We start from the raw sequence: 23,736 nt of genomic DNA, 5'->3' as shown, positions 1-23,736 counted from the left end.
GGGGGGGGGGATTTGGGGGTGGGTGACACAGGCCTCAGCCCTGGAACGACACGTGAGGCTGAAATGTGGGAAACATCCAAATTTATTGGCATCCTCGAAGCAATCCGTCCCCGCGGGGGGGAGGGGGCCGAGCGCTGCTCAGGGTCCGGCCAGCCAGGGGTGTCTGCTGAGCCGCTCCACCGACGGCCGCAGCACCATGTCCGGCTCCAGCAGCCTCTTCAGGAGGTCCTGGCACGTCCTGGAGACCTCCAGGTGTCCGGGCGGGGAGACGCCTTTCTGCTGCTGGCACAGCATCTGCGGGATGTTGGTGTCGTCGAAGGGCAGGTGGGCGCACAGCAGCACGTAGAGGATGACGCCCAGGCTCCAGATGTCGCCCTTGCGGCTGTCGTGGGGCACCCCCTGCAGCACCTCGGGCGCCGCGTAGGCCACGCTGCCGCAGAAGGTGCGGCTCAGCTCCCGGCTGCCGGCGGGGACCTGCTTGGCGAAGCTGAAGTCCGTCAGCTTCACGGTGCGTCCCTGCAGCAGCGCGTTCTCGCATTTGAGGTCGCGATGAGCCACCCCGCAGCCGTGGCAGTACCGGATGGCCTCCACCAGCTGGCGGAAGAGCTCCCTGGCGCAGTGCTCGGGCAGGGGACCCCGGTGTGCCACGTAGTCAAAGATGTCCCCGTTTTCGGCCAGCTCCATCACGAGGCAGATCTTCCCCTCTGCAGACTCCAGCACCTCGTACACGTGGATGATGTTCTTGTGGTCCAGCCGCTCGATGATCTGCAGCTCCCGGGGCAGGAACTTCTGGATGAACTCTGCCAAGGGGACGAAAATTCGCCCTCAGTTCCTGGGCCGCTCAGCCCCGGCATCTGCCCGGCTGCGGCCACAGGGTGGGAGCGAGGACGGGTTGTGCCAGGGTTGTGCCGGGGGTGCCCGGCTCCTCGCAGGGTCCTTGTCTGGGGGGGATCTGAGCTCTGCTGCTTTCGGCCACCTCGCGGCTGGAGGAGCCAGATGGACACCAACTGGGTTATGGCCCGGCTGGACACCAACTGGGTTACGGCCCGGCTGGACACCAACTGGGTTATGGCCCGGCTGCTCCGTGCTGCCCCCAGCAGCTCCCTGCCCTGCCTGCCCTGGGGTGGAAGGTTTGGGAAACTCATTTTCTGGCAGGAACCAAAAGCTTCCAAGGGGGGGTCGGTGCCTCGGCCTGGGAGCTCTTTGGGGGCAACTTCTTACCTTCCGGACTTGCCCTTTTATCAATTATTTTAATTGCTACTTTCTTCTGGTGCTTGTGGGAAAAGGCCTCCTTCACTTTGGAGTACGTTCCCTCCCCAATGGTTTGGCCGAGCTGGTAACCGCTGGCGAGCAAAAACTCCTCCATGTCCTCTCACAAGCCGGGCCGTTCAATCTCAGGTTTACCCCCAGCGACTCGACAACAGCATCGCAGCAGCCGGGGGATCCCCGTGCTCTGTTGGCACGCGTAGAGCCGCCAGGCCCTGCTCCTGCCCTGCTGGGAAGGGGCATCGAGGCGCCTGTTGTAGCACGGGCGTGTTATTGTGATGCAGCCGATGCTGCGTGAATCCCAGATGACGGAGCTGCATCAAAGTGGGCGACAGCTCGGCCGGGCAGGGGGCGACTGGGCTGTGCTGGGCAGGACCCGCTCAGTGGGCACCGTGAGCAGGGGGGGCTCTCGGGGTGGTGGAACGCGGGGCTGCCGGGCTCCTTCTGTTACCCTCCCATTTCCCCCGGGGCGGGTCGGGGTGCGGCAGGGGGGTTTTGGAGCTGCTGCTCACAGAACACTTTGCTGCTGCAGGGAGGGGACCCAGGCTGTGCCCATGAGCCCAGCGCAGGGCTGCGCTCCCACCGTCCCGCCGCGGCCTCACGTCTGAGCTGAGTGTCCAGCAGCTCCGGCGCCTGCAGCCCAACCAGGCCGGGCTGCTCCACACCAGGAGGGCGACGCGTGGCTCCACAGCCGGGATCGCAGCTGGGCCCCGCTGCAGCTCGCCTCGCTCTCATCTCCCCGCGCAGACACAGCCGGGCCGGCCATGAGCTCCCAGGAAGCGCCGCAGGCCCGGAGGTTCCCCATTGAGGCGGGCGACTGTTGCAGCGCGGCCGCAGCTTTGGAGGCACAGCAGCGGGTGGGCACGGCGTGGACTGCGGGCAGGTGAGGGTCCTGGGGGGCTCCCCGTGGTGCCGTGCTGTGCCGTGTCATGCTGTGTCATGCAGTGCCGTGCCGTGTCATGCTGTGCTGTGTCATGCTGTGCCGTGCCGTGCTGTGCCATGCTGTGCTGTGCCGTCCGTCTCTCACCCCGCTCTCCCTGCAGGCAGCTGCGGCGATGCCCGGCCAACCACTGCCTGACGCTGCCGCACATCCCCATTGATGTCTTCATCGCCATGGGAGGGAACTGCCGCCCACGCAGCACCTGATGCCGCCCCGGAGCAGCGCGGATCCTTTATGCACTTTGTAAAGAAAGGCCGTCCTACAGCGTTTCCCCGCCTGCTGTCCTCTCTGCTCACCGATCCACGCGTGGGGATCCGGCCCGGGCCCGGAGCGCAGCGCTGGGGATGGGGGAGTGGAGCTGCGGGCGGAGGGTCGGTGCTGAGGGAACCGGAGCGGGCGGGGCCGGAGGGGCCGGGACGGCGCTCGGGGCACGTGGAGGGAGACGAGGATCCACGCGGGAACCGCGGCCGCGGGAACCAGCTCGGCCCCGCCCCCTCGGCATCGCCCCGCCCCTTTTCCTCCCGAAGGGGGCGTGGCCTCCGCGCGCGGCTCGGCGCGGTCCCTCCCGGCCGCCGTCGGCCGCCCGCTCCCCGCCCTCCCGCTCCCGCCGCCATATTGTGGCCGCCGCCGCTCGGAGCCGCCGCCGGAGGAGCGTCCGTGCCGGGATCCGCGATGGGTGAGAGCGGCGGGGCCGGGCGCGGGGCGGTGGGGTTCGGCCGGGCGGGGCCGGGCCGTCGTGTCCTCACGCGGGCGCTGCCGGGCGCTCCGTCGGCGTCGCCGCGCACTGAGTCATCCCGGCGGGCCGTTGGGCTCCGAGCCGGACGGGGCTCATCGTGTGTGTGTGTGTGTGTGTGTGTGTGTGTGTGTGTGTGTGTGTGTGGTGCCGCTCACCGTGCCGCGCTCCGGGCTGTTGGCGCCGCTCCGCGGTTCCGCTCGCAGCCGTTTGTGCCGCTGCCGGTTCTCGGCTCCGGCCGCGTCCCGCGAGGCTTCACGGGTTGGAGGTCGGCGGAGGCTCCGCTCCGTGTCCGTCCGGTTCCGTCCCGCTCTGCGCCCCTTGTGCGGCTCCGGCGGCGTCCGGGACCTCCCGGTGTCCGCGTTGTGTCCGCGTTGTTCCCGCGCTGTCTCCGTGCCGCCCCGCCGTGTCTCGTTTCGTTCTGTAACTTTCCGCCGACTTTCACGACAATCCGGTTCTATTTCCTTTCCCCGCTCCCTCGTTGCACGGTGCTGCCGTCCCGGTCCCGCCGCGCTCCGGTCTCTGGCGGCTGAACGGCCCCGCTCGGCCGGCGGGTCCCGGCGGTTGTTTGTCGGTCTCACGCCGTTCGCTGCCGGCGAGGTGAGCAAACACCAACTGTGTGCGGGAGCCGCGCTGTCAGCGCCGCTCGGAGGCGGAGCAGCAACTTCCCGCCGTGCTGCGATCCGGGTCCATCACACCTGGGAGCTGCGGGCCCGGCGGTGCGTACAGCGGGCAGAAAGCCGGGCAGGAGGTGGAGATGGACGGTGAGCGGGGCACACGGCCGGCACACGGCCGGTACACAGCACACAGCCAGCACACAGCTCGCTGCTGGGTGCAGCAAACACAGTGTGCAGGGGGACGGAGCACACCCACAGCACACGGTGGGCTCGAGGGAGGCAGCAGGGCTGACACAGCTGGGGGAACGGCCTCACCTTGCTGCTCGTTTGCTGGAGCTGCTTGTTGTCCTGCAAGCAGAGCTGCCCACTTTTCCTTTCCCCTCCGCCATCTGAGCAGTTCTGGGGCTTTTCCTGGTCCTTTTCACTGCAGAACTATGGGAATTGCAGGGAGGCAAAACAAGGAGCTCCCAAGAACAAGTTTGTGTTCCTGGCTGGTGTCTGTTGGCTGTGACTGCGGCTGTTCAACTGCTTGGATGTATTTGCTGCTGCCGACTGGGTTTGCTCTGTGTTCGAGGAGCACCCATTAGTTGGGCTTTGCTTTCTGCAGCGTCAGCTGAATTGACTGCGATGCTGCGGGCGCAGCCCAGAGGGGAAGCAGGGAATCCCCGGTCAGTTACCGGGTCTGTGGCTGCTGTTGTGCAGAACCTTCATGGAACCTCAGTGTTGCCTTAAGAAGCAACTGAAGAAAGCAGTGATGTAACTGTGCTGTAACCTTCAGGAGCAGGTGAAGAGGTGAACCAGAAGTGCCCAGGAGGATCGCCTCCATCGGGGCGTTCTGGCTTTACAAAGAAGGGCCGTGGTGAAGCTCAGTGTAACTGTTTCTGTTCTGCCCCTCCGGTCTGACTCAGCAGCACCAGTCCTGATTTAGGCATGCGAGTTCCTGCAGTGACTCAGCTGGGAGCTTTAATCAGCAGCTGAAAAAGTCTTTGAAGCGAATTCTGTGATGCAGGGAGGTGGGAGGATCCTCATGGCAGGGAAGTGAGGTCGGGTTTCTGATTCCGTAGTGCAAAGGAGCCGGGATTTGCCCTATGGCCGAATGCTGCAGCTGGTGCTGGCTTGCAGACTGAGCCCAGCTCCCATCCAGCTCCCATCCAGCTCCCATCCAGCTCCCATCCAGCTCCCATCCAGCTCCCATCCAGCTCCCATCCAGCTCCCATCCAGCTCCCATCCTGCTGTTTCCTTCCATCCCTCAGGCAGTGAATACATCCGTGGAAAGGAGGAATCCCTGTGAGGGAAGTCTCAGCTCACGGGGCACTTGAGATCATTCCCAACATGAATTACTTCCATTAACGCCCGGCTTTGATTTAAGTGCGCTGTTTTTATCCATGATTTGATCCCAGAGGTGTCAGCACGCAGGACTTGCTGGCTGCAGCCCTTGTCCAGCAGTGCTGCTGTGCAGGCAGGTTGGGCTCAGCTCTTTGCCTGCAGCTCTGGGGCTGCAAATAGACTTTTCTGCTCCTGTGAAGGGGCGCTGCAGGGTGGGCGGCTCTGTGGATGCACAGACATTTGGTGCCGAAATGCTGCAGGTCAAGGCTCTGCACGTGCTTGCTGTGCTGTTCTGCCTGTTTGCACTTGCTACAGTGTGGTGCCTACAGCATCTGCTGAGCTCCCATAGCTGCAGTCTGGCGTCTGTGACATTCACCGGTTGCCATAGAAGTAGAATGGAGTGAAACAAACTGTTGTGTTGACGCCGTCGGAGCGTTGAGGTGGATGGTGGGCTGGAAAATGTCCATGGGAAGAACCTGAAGGCTGAGAGCTCGGGGCATGTTGGAACATAGTGGCTGTAGGGGTGGCGTGCACACCAGCCTTTATTGGGGATCACGTTGTAGCCTTTCCAAGTCAAGCTCTCCGCTGTTCTGTGTGTTGGCTGCAGGGTAAGTGCCCAAAGGAACTTGATTTGCAGTGTTCCTTTATCCGTTGTTTGTCACAGCAACGTCCCTGAGATTTTAGCTAAGGAATGAAGTCCCTCTTAGAAAACCACCACTGTGGAACGAAGGGTCTCCTCCGTGTTCAGTGTCTCTAGATCTCGGAATCCCGAAGGTGTTTCCTCATCATTCATCTCCATCACCTCTAGCATCCCCAGCTGAGCTTGGCAGGGCTCCGGCCTGGCTGGAGGCAGCTGATAAGTCAGGCTTGGACTCTGTGTAAGCAGTGTGGGTGGCTGGGCTGCTTCGGACTCAAAGGAGGAGACACTGATGAGGTTGGCCACAAACTTTCATGGGAAACTTCTTGCAGCAGCTGCGGGCAGGTGGAAGAAGATAAAGGTGCTGGTGTCCAGCTGGATGTCAGGGAGGAGGCGTTTGGTCTCAGGGTTAATTGGCAGTTTGCTGTGGATCATCATTGCTTCCTTCCTGTCCTGTGAAGGGCGTGGAACTGAAGTCAAGCAGCCTTTGTCATGAATGGGAGAGAGGGAGCGTTGGGGAAGCTGCGTGCCCAGAACAGGGGAGTGCAGCTGGATGCAGCTGGATGCAGCCGAGCAGTTGGTGTCTGCTGTGCAGGGCTGGTGCTGGCTGCTCCGTGTCACTGCCCTGGGGAGGAGGTTGGTGCTGGGAGTCAAGTCTGCAGCTCTGCCTTAGTGAGATACGGAGCAGCAGAAGTAGGTCAGGTGCTGAACACTTGCAGTAATCTGGCAGGACAAACACAGCCTGCGATACATGCAGCTCATCTTTCTGCAATGTTTTTAACTGGAATTGTAAGATAAAGGCCTGTTTACTGCGCGCTCGGTTGGATCTCTGCCACGTGTATATTTCTGTGTGTTGGTGCTCTCACAGCCTGCTCTGAAGCACCGCAGTTAGTGCAGTTACTGAGCGACTGTCTGCTTGTGCCCACAGCAGCCTGTGGTCGGTGTCTGAGTGCAGGGAAGGTGCTGAGGTGTGGGTTATGGTGAGATGAGGGAGATGGTGCTGGAAGCTGAACTGGAACTTGGCCTCCTGGGGACAGCAAAGCTGTTTGGGCAGAAGCTTTTCACATTGGTGATGTGCTTTAGTGCCGTCAAGTTGGATCCAGGTTCCTTTCAGAACAGTGAGTCTGCTCTGCTTCCTATAAACTCAATATATTAGTCATGGCAACACACCATTGGAGCTGATGTCAGGATCCCATTCCAACACAGTGTTTTAATTGGGAGAGGCACTGCTTCACCCGCCTGTCCTGCACCTCTGCTTGAAGGGGACACCTGAGCAGAGGAGTGGAGTGTGACCAGAAGCCTGGGGCTTCTTTTTCCTCTTCACAGACAACATGGCGAGTCCTGCGAAGGACAACTATCGAATGAAGTGCTACAAAAACAAAGCCCTCAACCCTGAGGAAATGCGTCGGAGGAGAGAAGAGGAAGGAATTCAACTGCGCAAACAGAAACGAGAGCAACAGGTAACTCTCACCTTGACTAGCTTGTGTACAGCCTTAACGCAATCAAGACTGTGCTGCTGCCTAACTGGAACCTTCAGGGATCTGTGCATTAAGGTTTGTTGGCAGTCCTTTTGTTTATTGCTGTCCTAAGATCTCTTTTCTTCTGTACGTGGTACAGAGCGTGGCTCACGTGAACAGCTCTCCAAGCACTTTGGGGTTCTAAAGGGTTTTGTTCACAGATCTTTGGTTTGAATTTCAGTTTTTGGTTTTGTTCATTAGTAAATGGAGCTCTTGCTCCAAGAAGCGCGACAAGCAGATGGATGGAGGTGTGGGCTGCACTTATTTCTGGACACTGAGCTGCTATTTTTTTTGGCTTGGAGGTCTATGAAAGTGAGAGGTGATTCCCGGGTGATGCACGTGGCTCAGGCTGAGTGGTTGCATCACCCACAAGCTGCTCTTTTCTTGCTGTTCCCAACTTGTTAGGCCAAATTCTGCACTTGCAAATGCCAGTGTTTCACTGAGCTGGGATTTGCATATCTGAGGGCAAGACTTAGCATGTTTTATTATTGGGGCTTGTGTGCCAAGCCAGTCCTCCGTGTGTGGGGCTGTTATGAATGGCTCCTTGTTTCTGATTTGGATTGCACTTAGTTCATGGCTGACGGTATCTCGTTTGAGGAGCAGGAACATCTAGTTATGAAGACTGTTAAACAAATACTGCTTTCTAATAACTCTTGTGCTGTTTCTCCACCAGCTCTTTAAAAGAAGAAACGTGGAATTAATCAATGAAGATGCCTCCATGTTCGATAGCCTCCTTATGGATTCCTATGTCAGTTCCACGACATGTGGGGTAAGGTGCCTTTCCCTGTTGCAATCATGCCTTCAGACCTCGTGCTGTGGACTGCATAGAGCTGACAAACCTTCACCTGTTTGTTTTCCCTGCTGTTGAATACGTTGCAAATGTTACTGCAACCAACTGGAGAAGTGTGCCAGGATCCAAACAGTGTGTGCTAACCTCAAATAGTGCATCTTTGGATTACGAGCTAAGAACAGAACTGTGGTAGGCTGTCTTGACTGTGATACTGAAATGTGACACGGAACCACTGTTCTGTTTCCTTTCCACCCTTTAAGGAGGGAGTGATCACAAGAGAGATGGTAGAGATGCTTTTCTCGGATGACCCCGATCTGCAGCTAGCAACCACACAGAAATTCAGGAAGTTACTTTCTAAAGGTAACGATACCATCCCTGCCGTGGGGTCTGACACAGCCTTGTCTTTAAGTGTTTGTGTACTTGCAGTGTTGTACAGAAGCGTCGCGTTTGAGGCAGGCTATAATCTAGAAACTTGCTCTAAGTTTGGATGAATTTTACTGGGAGCTGTTCTGGGGAGCTGCTGTGCCGTGCTCAGTACGGCTTGAGACCGCTCGGGTCAATAGTAGACTGTGCTTGTTATTCACCTGCATGAGACCTGTGCACTGTTCTGACACTGCGTTGCTATTTCAGAGCCAAATCCTCCAATAGACGAAGTGATAAACACTCAAGGAGTGGTGGACAGATTTGTTGAGTTCCTGAAGAGAAGTGAAAATTGCACACTACAGGTAAAGGGGACTGTTAAACCCTGACAGCTGAGCAGTGCGAACCTGTGGGTGCTATGGGAGATGGGTGATGTGTGGAACCCAACACATGTGGATTGTGTGATGTATGGTGAAGCATCTTCAATGCTGGGAAGGGGGGAAAAAGAAAAAGGCGGTTATAATTTAGGCTAAATTCAGCTCTTGGAAGTTGCAGCAGAGGGAAATGTAGCTTTTCCATGTCTGATGTTTTATGTGGAGCCACGGGATAAATGTGCTGGAACTGGTTGCACTGAATAGAACTTTTCATTCTGCGTATTTATGGGCTGTGCATCTTTGCTCTTCATACTAGAAAATGGTCACATGAGTATGGGGTTGCTTGCTTTCTCAACGTTTTTAATAGCAGATAAGGGAGCTTGTGGTGAAACTTAGTGGCAGATATCCTGCTGCATCTGGGTTGCTTTATTCATGCTCCTCTCATTTCTGCTTTTCTCAGTTTGAAGCAGCGTGGGCACTGACGAATATTGCATCAGGAACTTCCCAACAGACAAAAATAGTAATCGAGGCCGGGGCAGTTCCTATCTTTATAAAGCTGTTAAACTCTGACTTTGAGGACGTTCAAGAACAGGTAAGGTTCACTTCGTACACTGGGGTTAGGGGACTGACAGTGTTTAAAATGAGGGACTAGTGTGGCAGCTGGCTGCAGCCCGCAAGCTGAAGCCTGTTTCTTGGAGTCACAGGGAAGTGCTTTCTTAGCGTACCACCTTTTTTCTTCCTCTGTTCAGGAACTGTGTGAATGCTAAAACTGTTGCTATTTCCTTTCAGGCTGTCTGGGCATTGGGGAACATTGCTGGAGACAGCTCTGTGTGTAGAGATTATGTCCTTAACTGCGCTATTCTTCCTCCCTTGTTAATGTGAGTAGCCATGAATACTTGCCAATACAGTTCTTGAAGTCCCATTGTACTGCAGCAGAGCAACATTCGAGTTGGGCAAATAGATTCCCTAGCAAAGTGATAACGGGAATCCAACTATTGGTACCAGATGATAAACTGGCAGCTCAGACAAGTCTGATTCATAGTGGGACTTGGTAGATAACATGCCTTCTCACAAACCTTTACACTGCTCTGAATCTGAAGCGGGTGCTGTTGCAGTGTGCTTGGCTCTCTGAAGTCACAGGGCTTGCCATTTGTGTCCCTCAAACTGCCTGCTCTTTGTGCTTGTGCTGTGGATTTCACGTGCTGGTCTGAATGGACTTGTCTAGCACTGAGGAAAGGGAGCAGGTCTGCACATCACTGAGCTCTCAGGTGTGGTACGTTCTCACCAGTCAGATATGGCTGCTAAGAGCGTACTCTCACTGCTCTGGAAATAATTGCTTATTGTAGCTCATCCTTGGCAAGATGTTGCTTTGTCACAATTGATCTGGTCTGCAACTTGTACTCCTGTCAGTCCCTTTTTGGCAATAATTGCCTTTCTCAGCCCACAGGATGTATCACAGTATATGTGCTGTCCTCATTGCAGAGTAGAGGGACGGCGGTTTGTGTCAGTTGGTCACTGAGAACCATCTGACCTCAGATTGGGGTGCGAGTGTCTGGGCTGAATTTGAGTGTGGAACTGCATTTGATTCTCTTGCACTTCCTTCTGCAACTTATCTCACATAGTTTGCCTTCCTGCTCTGTGTCACTGAGCGTTAGGAAATGAGCCGGTTATTCTAGGAGCAGCTGCATTTTGCTTCTCTCCGTGCTTTAACTGGGAGCCTCAGGTGGCAAACAGTGCAGCAAATGGAACAGTGGTGTGACTTCCTTACAATTGTTAGGGTTTTTTTCTCTTGTTTCCTTTGCTGATTTCCAGCAACTTTATGCTCTGTGCTGAGGATATAATTCATGGTAATTGTCTCTTCAGGCTCCTTACCAAGTCCACCAGGTTGACAATGACACGAAATGCTGTTTGGGCCTTGTCAAACTTGTGCAGAGGGAAGAGTCCGCCACCTGAATTTGATAAGGTGAGAGCAGGTGCCTTGTTGGCAGAGGGGAAGGAGAGGCACCCAGTCAAGGTTTGTCTCAATTATTTTTGGCCATTGGACTTCTGCAGGGCGTTCTGGGAGGCAGAAGGGCCAGGTTCTTCCTGCTGAGGTTGATCTTACTGTTCAGCAGATGTTTGAGTGCCTGTGTAATATTCTGCCAGCCTGTATGCATGGCTCTGCTGGCAGCCCATCAGCTTAGCCCGGGTGAGGGGCAAACCTGAACTTCCATGCAGTACTGTGGGCTTCCCTTCTTGTTATGGACTGTGGAAGTCTGCAACTGTGCTCAAATTGCGACTGCAAGTTCAATTCTGAGCTGCCTGGATACTGCAGGATAAGGCCTCTGTAGCTACATAGCAGCTTTCCCCTTCCATGGTGCTCCAGTGGTGCTGACAAAAGATTCTGGCTCTTCAATTGCAAGTGAGCTCATCAGAGCTGGGAAGCCTACAGGGAAGGGGAAAATATTGAGTGTAAACATCAATACACTGACAGTACTTGGAAGTGTAACTGTTGGTGGCTTCTGCTCTGAATGGCTTTCCAGCCAGCACAGCCACGTGGTGTTTGTGAAGGTGCTGGTGGGGAACAGAGTGTGACTAACCTTGTGGGGTGGTACTGTTGTAGGTATCTCCCTGCCTGCCAGTGTTGTCCCGACTATTATTCAACAGTGACTCTGACCTGCTGGCAGATGCGTGCTGGGCTCTTTCCTATTTATCAGATGGTCCCAATGAGAAAATTCAAGCAGTTATTGACTCGGGGGTGTGTCGGCGACTGGTCGAGTTGTTAATGTAAGTATCTTGTCTTGCTGCCTCAGCCCAGCAGGTGACTGAGCTCATATCAAAACACATGAGTGTTCCCTGCCCTGTGGCTGTGGGACTCAGGTCCTGGGAGCCTTAACTGACTGCTGGAGCAGTTACCTAAGAGGGTCTGAAGTGGGTTGAGAGCTGCAGTTATTGGCCTTAGAGAAGGCAGATCTGTTCACTAGGAAGAACCAAACAGGCTCAGGCTGATAGTTAGACTGGACTGTAAATAGAGAGAGATCTGAGTACTGCACCAATGAACACAGTCTGTGATCAGGAGTGGGATGTAAATACTGAGATCTGTAATTATGCTTTAGATAAGCTGGGATGTAAAGGATAGCACTGCCTGTATTGTAAGTTAGTTTTAAGCCGAGGGCGCAATCCAACGTAAATAATGCAGATGGGAGACTGCAGGGCAGGTCTCATAAGCACCCAGACTCATGTGATCTGATCTGTTGGTTCTGCTTGTGCCATCTTTCATGCAGGCACAACGACTACAAAGTGGCCTCCCCAGCGCTGCGAGCGGTCGGCAACATCGTGACAGGAGACGACATCCAGACCCAGGTGAGGGCCGGGGCGGCCTTACAGGTGCAGCTGAAGGGAACACAACTCCTGATAATGATTTGTGGAAGCTGGGCGTTATGTCTCTTATGTATCTGCAGCAAGTTCTTAAAACCAAGGTTTACCAGAACGCTCGCTCATCCCGGGTTTTTGATACTGTAAACAATGTTGTTTTGGTGCAAAGAAGAGTGTGGTTTTGAGATGCAAAGGAGATGGAGCAGTATATGTTTCTTTATTGCACAGTGCTGCCTTTCCTTCCCTCTTCCCTAAAAGGTTAGGGAGAGAAACGCGGTGCCCGTACAGCAAACCCAGTGTGTGAAAGCAGAATATTTAGCTCTACCGGACATGGGTGGCTTAATTCCTGTTTTCTTTCTGAAAAGGTGATTCTGAACTGTTCAGCCCTGCCTTGCCTCCTGCATTTATTAAGTAGTCCCAAGGAGTCAATCAGGAAAGAAGCCTGCTGGACCATATCTAACATCACAGCAGGAAACAGAGCACAGATACAGGTACAGCATCGAGTCTGCCCTCGGTCACCTATAATAATCCTAGATTCTGAGTTCACCCTTGATAACGAGATCTTTTCAGCTACTTTTTCCCTTATCTGATGCTCTGGGGTGGTTTCTTGTGCATTCTTTGCTCTGACATTATTGCAGACTTGCTGTTTCTATCCATCTGCCAAATGAGCTTAAAAAAAGAAGCTAACTGTACTTACAAAGGCTGGGCTGGAACGAGTCTGTCAGGTTGGGTCATTATAAGAGATACAGCCCCGATTTCTCCATCCTCAATTAGAAGTATTCCTTTGAAAGGCTTTAGTTGTTGAGTTTTAATTATCCTTTTAATGACCAATGTACAAAGGCAGATAAATGATGAAAGCATTCCTGCAGTATTGATGCAGTAATAGGGATCATCTGCTGTGCTGGTTATGGACTCGATTGTGGTGTGTTAATGGGATTTGGCTGAGGGTTGTAATGGAGGAATCGCTGCAGGTAATAGCTTGAAGTACTTGCTGAATTGGAGAATGGAAGTAGAGGTTCCTTTCAGGTGCTCAACAGCCTTTTTAGAAACCACGGTGCCTGTTCAAACACTTGTTGCTGTTCTCTCTCCTCAGGCAGTCATAGATGCAAACATCTTCCCAGTGCTGATAGAAATCTTACAGAAGGCAGAGTTCCGTACAAGGAAGGAGGCAGCGTGGGCTATCACAAATGCAACGTCAGGAGGAACTCCTGAACAGATCAGGTACTCCCTGTGGCTCTGAGAGCTGCCATGCATGCAGACATTTCCCTTTCCTTCATAGGACCTGCTGAAGTAGTGAGGAACTCATTTGGGGAACCCCAGGGGAGAGATGCGTACCAAGCCAATTAGATCCTTGCTGCTCTTAATTTCAGTATCGCCTGGATGTCAGAAGGAGCTACTTATTTATTTTAGCTTGAACCACTTGCCCTGTTCTTTATAACTGAGCAGTGGTGGTACTTGCTGTCCTGAAAGGCAAATGTTCCCGGTCATCTCTTTTAGATACCTGGTCAACCTGGGTTGCATCAAGCCTCTTTGTGACCTCCTTACTGTCATGGACTCCAAGATTGTTCAGGTGGCGTTGAACGGCCTGGAGAACATCCTGAGGCTTGGAGAGCAGGAGGCCAACCAGGGCGGGACAGGCATCAACCCGTACTGCAGCATGATAGAAGAGGCCTATGGTAGGTTCTGTTGCCCTCGGTGCCACTGACTTTGAAAACAGTAGAATATACTGGAAGGTGTCTGCTAGTTTTGTTTGCTTTTCTGATGAGTGAAGGGGCTGCGTGTGCTCCAGATGAGCTGGTATTTGTTCCAATAATAGATCACACTTTGTAGAGGTTACAATACAGCATAAGATAATGTCAGGAAGTGAACACTACTGTACTTGTGATCCAGGTTTCTTAGACCCAGAGGCCAGGCTGATAATTGCGGCTCACACTGTTGGGAATATTAATCAATGTAAGCGGAGCTGAGTAAGACCCACTTCTTGGGTCTTTGATTTGTCTAATTGTCCCCAGCTGTGCACTGCAAATGCATGACAGAAATCCAGAGAGACGTAGCTTTTCCCTGGAGAGACCTAATTTGGTGCCTTTGTCCTGTTCCTAATGCTGTGAGGAACAGCTCCTATTTTGGTCTGAAATGCCCCGTATACCGTCAGTGTCTTTTTTAATGGTTTTTTCCTTTCCCTCTCACTGACTGTTACATTGTGTGTCCTGGTTCCTCCCGTAAGAATAATTCCTGACATTCCTCAGTGCGCAGTGCTTGGATTCTTCCCGTTCAGCAGTGGATTTAATTAGGGCAGCTAAAGCTGTTGCTGCCCTTCTGCTGGAGGCTGCTGGGACGGGCCCTGCTTCCTTCCCCTGCAGCTGCTGGATTGTTCACAGCCAGTGGTACAGATTTCACTGACCAGTTCAGTGCTTGCAGTCCTTTGCTGGAGACTTCCTGCTTAACTGCATCAGCTGAACCTACAACTGCAAAGATTAATGGTTGCTGATAGAGATAAAATCCACAGGCAGCTCTGGAGAAACGGGAATAGTTAGCTTTAGCTGTCGGTGCTGCTCACACAATGCTCACGTAACACAGACAAGCAATGAATAGAGGGAAGGGTGGAGGATGGATTGGGACAGCCTGAACGTTAGCATCTCCTGTCTCATCACATTGCGCTTCTGTCTTTTCTAAGGCTTGGATAAGATAGAGTTCCTGCAGAGCCACGAGAACCAAGAGATCTACCAGAAAGCCTTCGACCTGATTGAGCACTACTTTGGAGTAGAGGATGACTCTGCTTTAGCTCCCCAGGTAGATGAGAACCAGCAGCAATTCATCTTCCAGCAACCAGAGGCCCCTATGGAAGGCTTCCAGCTATAATGCGCCGCGGGCAAAAAGACCACCACAAATTTGCCAGAAAGCAACTGGGAGAAGCTGCTTATCCCGTTCCTCCTTGCAGACGGAAGGCTGGACGCTCACTCCACCTGTTAGGAAACAATTCTTCCTTCCAACAACTAGAAAGAGTGCTTTATCCTCATGAAGAAATGGGATGTCTTGCACGTTTTTTTTTCTTTTTGCTGCTGCATACGTGTCTTTAAAGCAGGCATCTGGGTGGAGGAAGGACACTGAGGTGACACACTGCACCTCTTGGGTTTTGTTTTTCTTTGTGGTGATCTCTCCCAAATGTCACTTCTTACCTCGGGTACTTAATTGAGGTTTCAGCATCGGGTTGGGTAAGAACAGAGATAGAAAGCGAGTATTCTGACAGGAATCATTCTGGAAACCTGGGTTGATCTATTTAATTTTTTTGCACATGTTACTCTTATTAAAGACTCTAATTTGCCAAGAGCAAAGTTTAGCCCTGGCCTTTCTGCGCTCCTCTCGCAGCGGACAGTCCCGGCAGAGCTGGGCTGGATTCCCCAGGCCGCGCTGAACGTGGTGTTAATGCCGACAGCAACATGGACAAAGAGGGGAGAGGTTCAGTGGGAAGGATCCTTCCCGTGTCAGATATTGGTTTTGTTTGCTTCCTGAAGAACGGCTTTAGTCATTTACAAGGATAAAAGCACCCGGACCCCAGAGCTGTGACGAGGGGCGGGATGCCGGGCTGTGGTGGAGCTGCGGGTCTGCCCAGCACCGACAGCCGCCTCCAGCTCTACTTGGATCCCACCCGGCTGTGCTGGATGAACCCGGCGGTGCCAGGCCTGAGTTTTCAGGTTGCCCCCCCGCTCACAGTCGGAACGTGTAAATTTCCCTTGGAGAAAAGAACCAAATCTCTGTATTTTTATACGACCTGTAGGTAGTTATTTGTGTAATGGGGCTCCAGAGGAAACTATGGATCGCGCTTCTGTACCGTGTGTAAATAGAGCAAATGGGCCGGTGACCTGGAAACCACGGCCGAGCTCAGCCCGTCCGTTAACGCGGGGCCGGCTGCTCCGCTGGTCCGTTCTCACACCGAGGCCGGGAATGGCGGGGCGGGTCGGGCCTGCGCGCCCGTCGCGTCGGGTTTGGGCCGCGTCCGGTTTGTGCCGCGACCGTGACCGGACGGAATAAAAGCTGCGAGTAACGGCCGCGCTGTGCGGAGCGTCTGTGTGCGGGGCGGGCGGCGCTGTGGGGTCGGGCCGTACCGGGAGTTGTAGTCCCGCGGCTCTTGCCGCTCTTCGTCGCCGTCTCCCGGCGGCCCCCGCGGCTGCTCGTCGCCCATTGGTCGGCGGCGCGGGGCGGCGCCTGCGCGATGCGCGCACGCCGCTCGGCCCGGTCCGGAGCCGCTTCCTTCCGCGCGGGGCGGCGGGGCCGGCGGGGGGTGCGGCGCCGCTCTGCCCTCCCCGCCGCTTCTCCGCCGCGCTGCCGGACCGACCCGCGCCGCCCGGACCGGGGGAGGCGGCCGCCTACGTCAGAGCGTACGTCAGAGCGCCGACGCTGACGCCACGGGGGTACGCGCGTGACGTCACGGCGGGGCCGCGGGAGGAAGGGAGGCGTTGCTGACGTCACGGCGGTCACGTGGGATGTCGGGGGCTCCGGCTCGTACCGGGGGGCGGCGCGGGGCGGTTCGGGGCCGCGCGATGCCGTTCCCGGCCCGGGGCGGCGCGGCGGGTTCCGCTCCCCCGGCTCCGCGCTCTGCCCCATCCCGGGGCGGCTCCGCCACGCGCGGCTTCAGCTGCGGCTTCAGCTGCGGCTTCTCTTGCAGCGCGGAGCGGCGCGGCGATGAAGAACCAGAGCGGAGACGGCAAAGCGGCCCCGCGGCACGCGGCCATGGGAGGCGCCACGGGGGACGAGGCTGAGCCGGCAGAGCGCGCCGCGGCCATGGGAGGTGCGACACCGGGCGGTGTTGGGCGGCATTGGGCACCATTGGGCACCATTGGTTGGCATTGGGCACCATTGGTTGGCACTGGGCACGGGGCGGCCGTGCCGGCACCGTTTCTGTATCAGGCCGGCCCGCTCTGCCCGCTGTTTGACTCGCACGGCGCTCCAGCAGCACGCAATGCCGGCCTGTCGCTGCTCCCACGTGCAAATGGTTCCAAAGGCGTCGCTGCTTCTCTGCAGCGCGGAGTCGTTTCTGACCTGGAAAGGCCGGGATCCTCGTTGCTCGGCCCTTCAGCCCCCCCTGAGCGATCGGCTCCTTTATCGGTGCTGTGTGACATTCATTCTCTGTAAGACAAGAATGGATAACCAGGTCGGCGTGGTTCAAGTCAACCTCGCCTTGTGCTCTTGTAACCGTGGAACGCAGGGGATGCACAGCAAGGGAGTGAGTTCAATAAGTGATGCTGTACGGCTCCACTTGGGAGGGATTCTGGATGCAGAGGAGTGCTGAAGGGCTGCTGCGGATGGGATGCACCCGGTCTGAGCCGCTACAGCTGCTGATATATGCGAGGAAAGAAGCAAACTCCGATTATAAAACCTATTGTTGTGCAGAAAGGCCGGCCCTGGGGATATTAACAGGCTGCTGCTCTGAGGGAAGGCTCGAGCACAACCTGCTTTCGTTAGAGGGTGGTGGGGAGGGGGCAGTTCTTGCTCTTGACAGATGTCAGGGGCTTGGTCATGCTCTTGTGATCAAAAGAGAGGCTGTTAGCAATGCACCTCCATTGTCAGAGCAGCTGGCTGGAGGCACAGCCTGAACAAAGCGGCTTGTGTGCTGCGAGTTTAGCCTGCTCTGGTGCACCGAGGTGCTCGGGGAAACCTTCCCCTCGCTGCGTGTTCGTGGAGAGCAGAGAATAGGCGGCGCGGGGAAGCATCACGCTTTTGTGCTTGTATCTCCAGCAGCTCCCCTTGCACAGGAGGACACAAAGTCCAACCGACCTGCCGTGCGGGATGTCTCTGAAGAGCTCAGCCGGCAGCTGGAGGACATCTTGAACACGTACTGCGTGGACGCCAGCCAGGAGGGTCCGGGTGAGGACAGTGGGCAGAGTGAGCCCGTGGAGCCGGAGGAAGTGGAGAAGGGCCTCAGTGAGTCCCCGAGGAACGGAGATCAGGAGTCAGGCAGCCCCGAGATGAATGGCGAGAAGGAAGGCACGAAGGGGACGGAAGAGTTTCGACCCGGAGAGGAGTGTGGAGAGCGGGATCAGAAGAAGGCTCAGGAAAAGAAGAAAGCCAAGGGCCTAGGTGAGGGGTTTCCTGCTGTGGTTGTGCTGCCAGCCTGAGAACTTTGGTGCAGAGGTGGATTTTATACTGCACTAAGTGCTGTTAGAGAAATGAATGCCTTAGGTGCGTGTTTGGAAATAGCACAGATCTTATTCTTGTGGTATGGGAGGAAACGTAGAGTGTTGCAAAGACACTCACCAGTCCTGAGTGCTGCTGCAGCCTCTGAACTGTGCAGATTTCCCCTCTGCTGGACACAGCGTTGTCTCGTTAGCCCCTTGGTGCTTCCCTACTCTGATAACCAGGTTTCTCCTCAGCTGCTTCAGTTGTTCACTGCTGCATGCAGTGAAATCTGGGGGACAAACCCCCAAATAGGCACTGGAGATGGGAACTCTGGGCTGGGGCGGTTACAGATGCGAGACCTGGTTTGTCTCTCCTGTCCTTACCTTTATAAGCCACAACTCTGTGTAACTGATGTCACCTTTCTGTTTAATCCTGTGTCTCACTCCAGGCAAAGAAATCACTTTGTTGATGCAGACCCTGAACACCCTGAGCACGCCAGAGGAGAAACTGGCAGCACTGTGCAAGAAATACGCTGAGCTGGTGAGTCCTCGTTTCTTCATTCCAGGCTCTGGGGCAGTGGGAGGACGCTGCTGCATCGAGCACTGGGACAGCTGGCCACGTGCTCAGAGCTCTGCTGTGTTTAAGCAGTGTATGTATGGAGGTCCTGAAGGAATGTGCACTTCTCACCAGTTCCAGTAGGATGCTAATTCAGGAAGGAGAAAGGCTGTGTGTGGGAGACCTTGGGTCCTGTATTCATCTGCCTTTGCTTTTTATTATAAAGCTCCTGTCCTTCTTTCAGATTAGTCAGAACACCTATTTGATCCCTGTGTGCCCTTATATGGGCACAGCATTGCCCTGGTCTGTTTTGCTGCATCTCTGCCCTGTGCTCTCCTACCCTAGCTGGAAGAGCACCGAAACTCCCAGAAACAGATGAAGATTTTGCAGAAGAAGCAGACACAGCTGGTGCAGGAGAAGGACCACCTGCAGAGTGAGCACAGCAAGGCCATCCTGGCCCGCAGCAAGCTGGAGAGCCTGTGTCGTGAGCTCCAGAGACACAACCGTACCCTCAAGGCAAGTGTCTCCTGGGATTGCTGCAGGAGCTGCTTCCTCCCAGACTCTCAGGTCACCTGCTGCAAGGCTGGTTTTTAAGAGGGGTTGCCCGCAGTCTGATGTCCAGTGCAGGACTTGAGTTGTGCTGTTAATCTGTTATCTTGCAAGGGATAGCAGGGGAGGGAGCTGACCCTTGTGGTCTTATTTGGAGGGAAGCGATGGTTTGTGGGCTTGCTCAGCTCTCGGGAGTGAAGGAGCTGCCATGCAGTGGCCTGCAGTGCCTTCCTGATTGATACCAGCAGCAGTGGGAAGTTGGGTGGGTCCAGATCATCACGGCCCAGGGAGGTTTGTTCATCGGCCTGCCCAGCACAGCGGCTGATGTGATGCAACGTTGCTGTCTGCCCTTCTGATACAGGAGGAGGGTGTCCAGCGAGCACGAGAGGAAGAAGAGAAACGGAAGGAGGTGACATCCCATTTCCAGGTGACACTGAATGACATCCAGCTGCAGATGGAGCAGCACAACGAGAGGAACTCCAAGCTGCGCCAGGAGAACATGGAGCTGGCAGAGCGGCTCAAGAAGCTCATTGAGCAGTACGAGCTGCGGGAGGAGGTGAGTCGGGCCTGGCATGGCCTGCTGTGGTGCACCCATTCTGCCCTGTGGAGAATGATTCCAGGGAAGAAACTGCTGCTGGAGGGGAGACAGAGCCCTTGGGCTTTGAGGTCGTTCCTTGGGATCTGTGCCACGTGGGTAGCAGGGCCCTGGCCTCGCATGTCAGTGACTGGTGGCATTTCCTTTGGCAGCACATTGATAAGGTATTCAAACACAAGGACCTGCAGCAGCAGCTCGTGGATGCCAAGCTCCAGCAGGCACAGGAAATGCTGAAGGAGGCAGAAGAAAGACATCAACGGGAAAAGGACTTCGTAAGTCTTACTGATTCTCTACTGGTTATAAGCACTTAGCTGTTTGCCCTGTTTCTTTGTGGAGGTTGGGTTCCTGAGTGCAGAGCCCTTAAGAGATCAGGCCATTCCAGCTATGTACGCAGCAGTGACCATTCCCCCAGCTGCTTCAGAAGCAAGGCTGGAGCCCTGTGCTGTTGGTGGTGTTTCTCCCAGCCAAGCACCAGCAGCGTATGGCACATTGAAAGCTTTCCCTGGCGGCAGTGAGGTAACTGCTTTTGCTCTTCCCTAGCTGCTGAAGGAAGCTGTGGAATCACAGAGGATGTGTGAGCTGATGAAGCAGCAGGAGACTCATCTCAAGCAGCAGGTGAGTTACCTGCTCTGTGTGTGCTCAGCCTGGTCATTCATTTTTTCCCTTCCTCCTTCAGCAGGGAATAACCTGCATTTCCTTCATTAGAAAAACACGGAGGCAGGATTGCTCTGGAGTATGATATCTTTGTGCCTGCGTGAAGCACAGTGTGAGATGAAACCTCCCCCAGTCTCCTTGTGAAAGGAAAGAGCTCTGGTTTTACCGGCGTGTTTCCCAGTGCTCAGAGCAGTTGTGTGATCACACTTTGCTGAATCAGACCCAGCAAGTGGTTCGTGCCAAGGCCAGGAGATGTCTGGAGAACACATTGCTCTCTCAGGGTGTTTCCCTAAGAAAGAAGAAATATCGTTCCACAATCTGCAGTACCCAGTGCTGGCAAAGCAGCCCCATGCTGCCAGTTTGTTAGTCATAAAGTCCGGTCACAAGATGACTAGCTCATTTCTTGGCTGACATCTCCCTGCTCCTGGGAAAGGCCATCAGGAGGTGCCATGGTGACGAGCTGTAATCATGTCTCTCCCTACAGCTGGCTCTCTACACAGAGAAGTTTGAAGAATTCCAGAACACCCTTTCCAAAAGCAGTGAAGTGTTCACAACATTTAAGCAGGAGATGGAGAAGGTAGGTATTGCCGTCACTGCCTGCAGCGTGTGCACGGGCCACCGGGCTGGGTACTGCCTTTCTCCTCACTTACACTGTGAGCTGGATAAGCGGCAGCTGTATTGATTTGCTGAGTTATGCTGGCATTAAAATCAGGCACAAACTGATTGCTGATAAAAGGTGGATGCTGGACTCGTGGGGTGATGGCTGTACCCCTGCTGGATCAGAGAAAGCAGTGCTACCACCATCTCCTGGGTTACTGTTGGTGTTTCCCACTGATGCAGCTGACTGCAGGAGGGCAAGGAGACATTTCCCACGACAGCAGGACATTGCTGTCTGCCCTGGGAAAGCACCTGTCCATTTGAGTATACACGAGATGCACCTGACTGCATTATTCTGGCTTATTTGTTCCCTTTTTGCCGCGGTTCTGCAGATGACAAAGAAGATTAAGAAGCTGGAGAAGGAGACCACAATGTACCGTTCTCGCTGGGAGAGCAGCAACAAGGCGCTCTTGGAAATGGCTGAAGAGGTGAGGAGGCTGCGGCTGTTCTGTGCTGAGGCGGGCAACTGAGTGGTCCTTCCACTCGAGCTTCCCTCCGAAGTTTCATCTCTCTTCCCTTCTGCCTTTATCCCCAGCGTGGTAGGTCTGAACTGCTTCTCTATTTGCAGAAAACCCTTCGGGATAAAGAGCTAGAGGGGCTGCAGGTGAAAATCCAGCGCCTGGAGAAACTGTGCCGAGCCCTGCAAACAGAGCGCAACGACCTCAACAAGAAGGTGCAGGACCTGTGTGCTCACGTGCCCCGGGCAGACGTGGACCTGACGGAGCCTCTGAAGGACCCATCCCGGGAGGGCTCCGAAGCAGCAGCCGGAGGTGCCCCAGCAGAGCAGCGTCTGGCTGAGGATTGCCTTCACTTGGGAAAGCCGACACACAGCACAGATCCTGAGGAAAGCCTTGGAGAACTGAGCATAGGAGCCCTGGGGCAGAGTGGGACTGAGGAAGGCACTCAGGGCGCTGACTGAGCCTGCTGTGTGGTAGGCAGAAGTAGGGTGAGGGAGGGTAGCATGAATGTTTCCAGGCTCCATCTGAAACCCCTCTCCTGGTCCTTGGACAGGTGCAAGAGGACGGCCCTCCTTGGGCTATGAAATTTCCTAGCTTAGGTTTTTGGAGGGTTTTTAAAATTTTATATATATATATACACATAGATGATGTGTGTGCGTGTGTGTATATATATATGATCTATAAAATACGTGCAGGGCAACATACACTTTATATATGAATATATATGAAACCTAGAATGACCCACCTCCCTGCGTGTGCGTGAATAACTAATATATGAAGACTCAACTGATTGTCCCTTTCACTGAAAGACCTTGTCATCGGCCAGCTGCGACTCCCCCAAGATGTAGTGCAGCACAGCAAAGCGAGGGCATGGATCAGCCCGAGCCCTCCAGCTCAGGGCAGTGGGACACGTCGCTTCCTCCACCTGCACGGCGATGTTCTCACATTGAGTGAGAGCAAAAGAGCTGAGCAAGGGAGAACGTCCGCATTTCCCAGCGCTGGATTCTGATCTGCATCAGGCAGGAGGTAGCTCCTGGATTGCTGTTGCTTTCTCACGCTCTGGCTGGCAGCTCTCTCTCGAGCAAAGCAGTCCGGTTCCCCTCTTGTATGGGTTTTGTGTACTGAATGGGGACAGAAAAGCAGAGAAACTGGGGACACCTGATTTGTCCAGGCCTCCTGCAGGGCCTTTGCTCTTCCTAGAACCTGCCAATGTTTCAATAGCCTTATGATTCACAGTTGCCTCTTTGCTATACGCACATGTGCACAAGTATATTAAACAGTTAATCCAAAGGTCTAATCCCGGAGTGTTTTGCACAAGCACGTGTGATTAGTTGTGCAAGGGGATAGGGATGTCCTTGTGACTGAACTCTGCCCTGTCTCAGGGCCAACCCTTGGTGTTGAACGGGGCGGTCTTGGAGGTATTCATGGAGCTGGGGCTCCACGAGGATCAAACTTGTGGCTGCTCCATGACCTGCTGAAGCTGAATCGCTGGGACCAGCTCGAGGATGGTGCCGTGGGCTGATTCCCTCTGCAGCATCAGACCCTGCAGACAGACTGTGCTGCTGCTGCCGGGGCCTCTCCTTCCCCTTTGCTTTTTCAGAACAGCATCTCCCAGGTGCTGGCAGTCACCAACACTGAGCTGCTGCCGCTGTGTCCGGGGGGTATCTTCGTATCCAATAGAAACACCCACAAACTCACTGCTGCTGCTTGTGTTATTTCTCGTTCGTTAAGGATCACGTTTGGGAGTGAAATTTGGGGTGCTGAGTCATGGAGAGGCTGGAGGAACCTTAAGTTGCAAAGGCGATGGCACATCTGTGCCTACAGGGAGGAGGATTGTGGCTGGGATGCCCAGCACTGGGCAGTTTGTTGCTCTTCCCTCCCTGTGATCTGGGGGTCCCACCAAGGGCCCACACTGCCCCCAGCCCCGTGGTTCTGAGTGCCAGAGGACTGCAGCCTTGGTCTTGCAAAGGCAACTCCTGCGCTCACACAAGTCTGGTGATGCTGAGGAGACTCATGGTGAACTCTGGGCGGTTTAAGGGGTGGCAGGCAGTGACATCCCCCCATTTCTACCAGGATGTTGGCAGGGAAGGTGCCCGGGTGCAGACCCCACTGCCTACCCCAAACCCTGTGTGCACACAGCTGCTGCATCTGCCCCAGCTGTGCAGAACGAAGGGCCGGATCCCACCTTCCCCATGCGATGCTGGTGCTGCGGTCCGGGGCCGTCTGCACGCTGTGGCCAC

The 23,736-nt window shown here is 54.9% G+C and overlaps 3 protein-coding genes across 6 annotated transcripts; 2 read left to right on the top strand and 1 right to left on the bottom strand.

Moving 5' to 3' along the window:
* Nucleotides 1–133: 133 nt before the first annotated feature.
* On the bottom strand, nt 134–1,950 carry TSSK3 (testis specific serine kinase 3). The gene is made up of 2 exons (XM_072355208.1): nt 1,222–1,950; nt 134–800 (listed from the first exon to the last, which is right to left on the bottom strand). The coding sequence occupies exons 1-2, from the start codon at nt 1,364–1,366 to the stop codon at nt 139–141; spliced, it is 807 nt and encodes a 268-aa protein (XP_072211309.1). The 5' UTR covers nt 1,367–1,950; the 3' UTR covers nt 134–138.
* Nucleotides 1,951–2,742: 792 nt separating this feature from the next.
* KPNA6 (karyopherin subunit alpha 6) lies at nt 2,743–15,987 on the top strand. 2 transcript variants are annotated; one of them, XM_072355188.1, is made up of 14 exons: nt 2,743–2,882; nt 6,846–7,072; nt 7,710–7,805; nt 8,087–8,186; nt 8,457–8,551; nt 9,021–9,152; nt 9,350–9,438; nt 10,424–10,523; nt 11,163–11,326; nt 11,824–11,902; nt 12,280–12,405; nt 13,008–13,135; nt 13,412–13,590; nt 14,589–15,987. In XM_072355188.1, the coding sequence occupies exons 1-14, from the start codon at nt 2,879–2,881 to the stop codon at nt 14,771–14,773; spliced, it is 1,704 nt and encodes a 567-aa protein (XP_072211289.1). In that variant the 5' UTR covers nt 2,743–2,878; the 3' UTR covers nt 14,774–15,987. The 2 variants fall into 2 exon arrangements, with proteins under 2 accessions (XP_072211289.1, XP_072211290.1); XM_072355189.1 differs by having other exon boundaries at nt 2,746–2,882; nt 6,846–6,979; nt 14,589–15,984.
* A 147-nt stretch (nt 15,988–16,134) lies between these two features.
* On the top strand, nt 16,135–23,194 carry TXLNA (taxilin alpha). 3 transcript variants are annotated; one of them, XM_072355192.1, is made up of 11 exons: nt 16,135–16,290; nt 16,578–16,700; nt 17,648–17,989; nt 18,477–18,568; nt 18,929–19,099; nt 19,494–19,688; nt 19,880–19,999; nt 20,268–20,342; nt 20,866–20,958; nt 21,371–21,466; nt 21,607–23,194. In XM_072355192.1, exons 2-11 carry the CDS (start codon nt 16,595–16,597, stop codon nt 21,955–21,957), a joined length of 1,641 nt encoding a protein of 546 aa, XP_072211293.1. In that variant the 5' UTR covers nt 16,135–16,290; nt 16,578–16,594; the 3' UTR covers nt 21,958–23,194. The 3 variants fall into 3 exon arrangements, with proteins under 3 accessions (XP_072211293.1, XP_072211295.1, XP_072211292.1); XM_072355194.1 differs by having other exon boundaries at nt 16,135–16,323; nt 17,651–17,989; XM_072355191.1 differs by having other exon boundaries at nt 16,135–16,323.
* The last annotated feature ends 542 nt before the right edge of the window (nt 23,195–23,736 follow it).

The sequence above is a fragment of the Excalfactoria chinensis genome, chromosome 22 (genome assembly GCF_039878825.1).
Source record: "Excalfactoria chinensis isolate bCotChi1 chromosome 22, bCotChi1.hap2, whole genome shotgun sequence".
NCBI classification, from domain to species: Eukaryota; Metazoa; Chordata; class Aves; order Galliformes; family Phasianidae; genus Excalfactoria; species Excalfactoria chinensis.
Note: the sequence above shows the minus strand (reverse complement) of the source record. Positions and strands in the feature narration are given on the sequence as shown.

Coding starts and splice junctions, on each gene's coding strand:
- TSSK3 (XM_072355208.1), bottom strand. CDS start 1,366: ATGGAGGAGTTTTTGCTCGCCAGCGGTTACCAGCTCGGCCAAACCATT. Junction 801..1,221: donor TAAAAGGGCAAGTCCGGAAG/GTAAGAAGTTGC, acceptor TCCCCTTGGCAG/AGTTCATCCAGAAGTTCCTG.
- KPNA6 (XM_072355188.1), top strand. Junction 7,806..8,086: donor TCAGTTCCACGACATGTGGG/GTAAGGTGCCTT, acceptor CCACCCTTTAAG/GAGGGAGTGATCACAAGAGA. Junction 8,187..8,456: donor CAGGAAGTTACTTTCTAAAG/GTAACGATACCA, acceptor TTGCTATTTCAG/AGCCAAATCCTCCAATAGAC.
- TXLNA (XM_072355192.1), top strand. CDS start 16,595: ATGAAGAACCAGAGCGGAGACGGCAAAGCGGCCCCGCGGCACGCGGCC. Junction 20,343..20,865: donor AGACTCATCTCAAGCAGCAG/GTGAGTTACCTG, acceptor CTCTCCCTACAG/CTGGCTCTCTACACAGAGAA. Junction 20,959..21,370: donor TTAAGCAGGAGATGGAGAAG/GTAGGTATTGCC, acceptor GCGGTTCTGCAG/ATGACAAAGAAGATTAAGAA.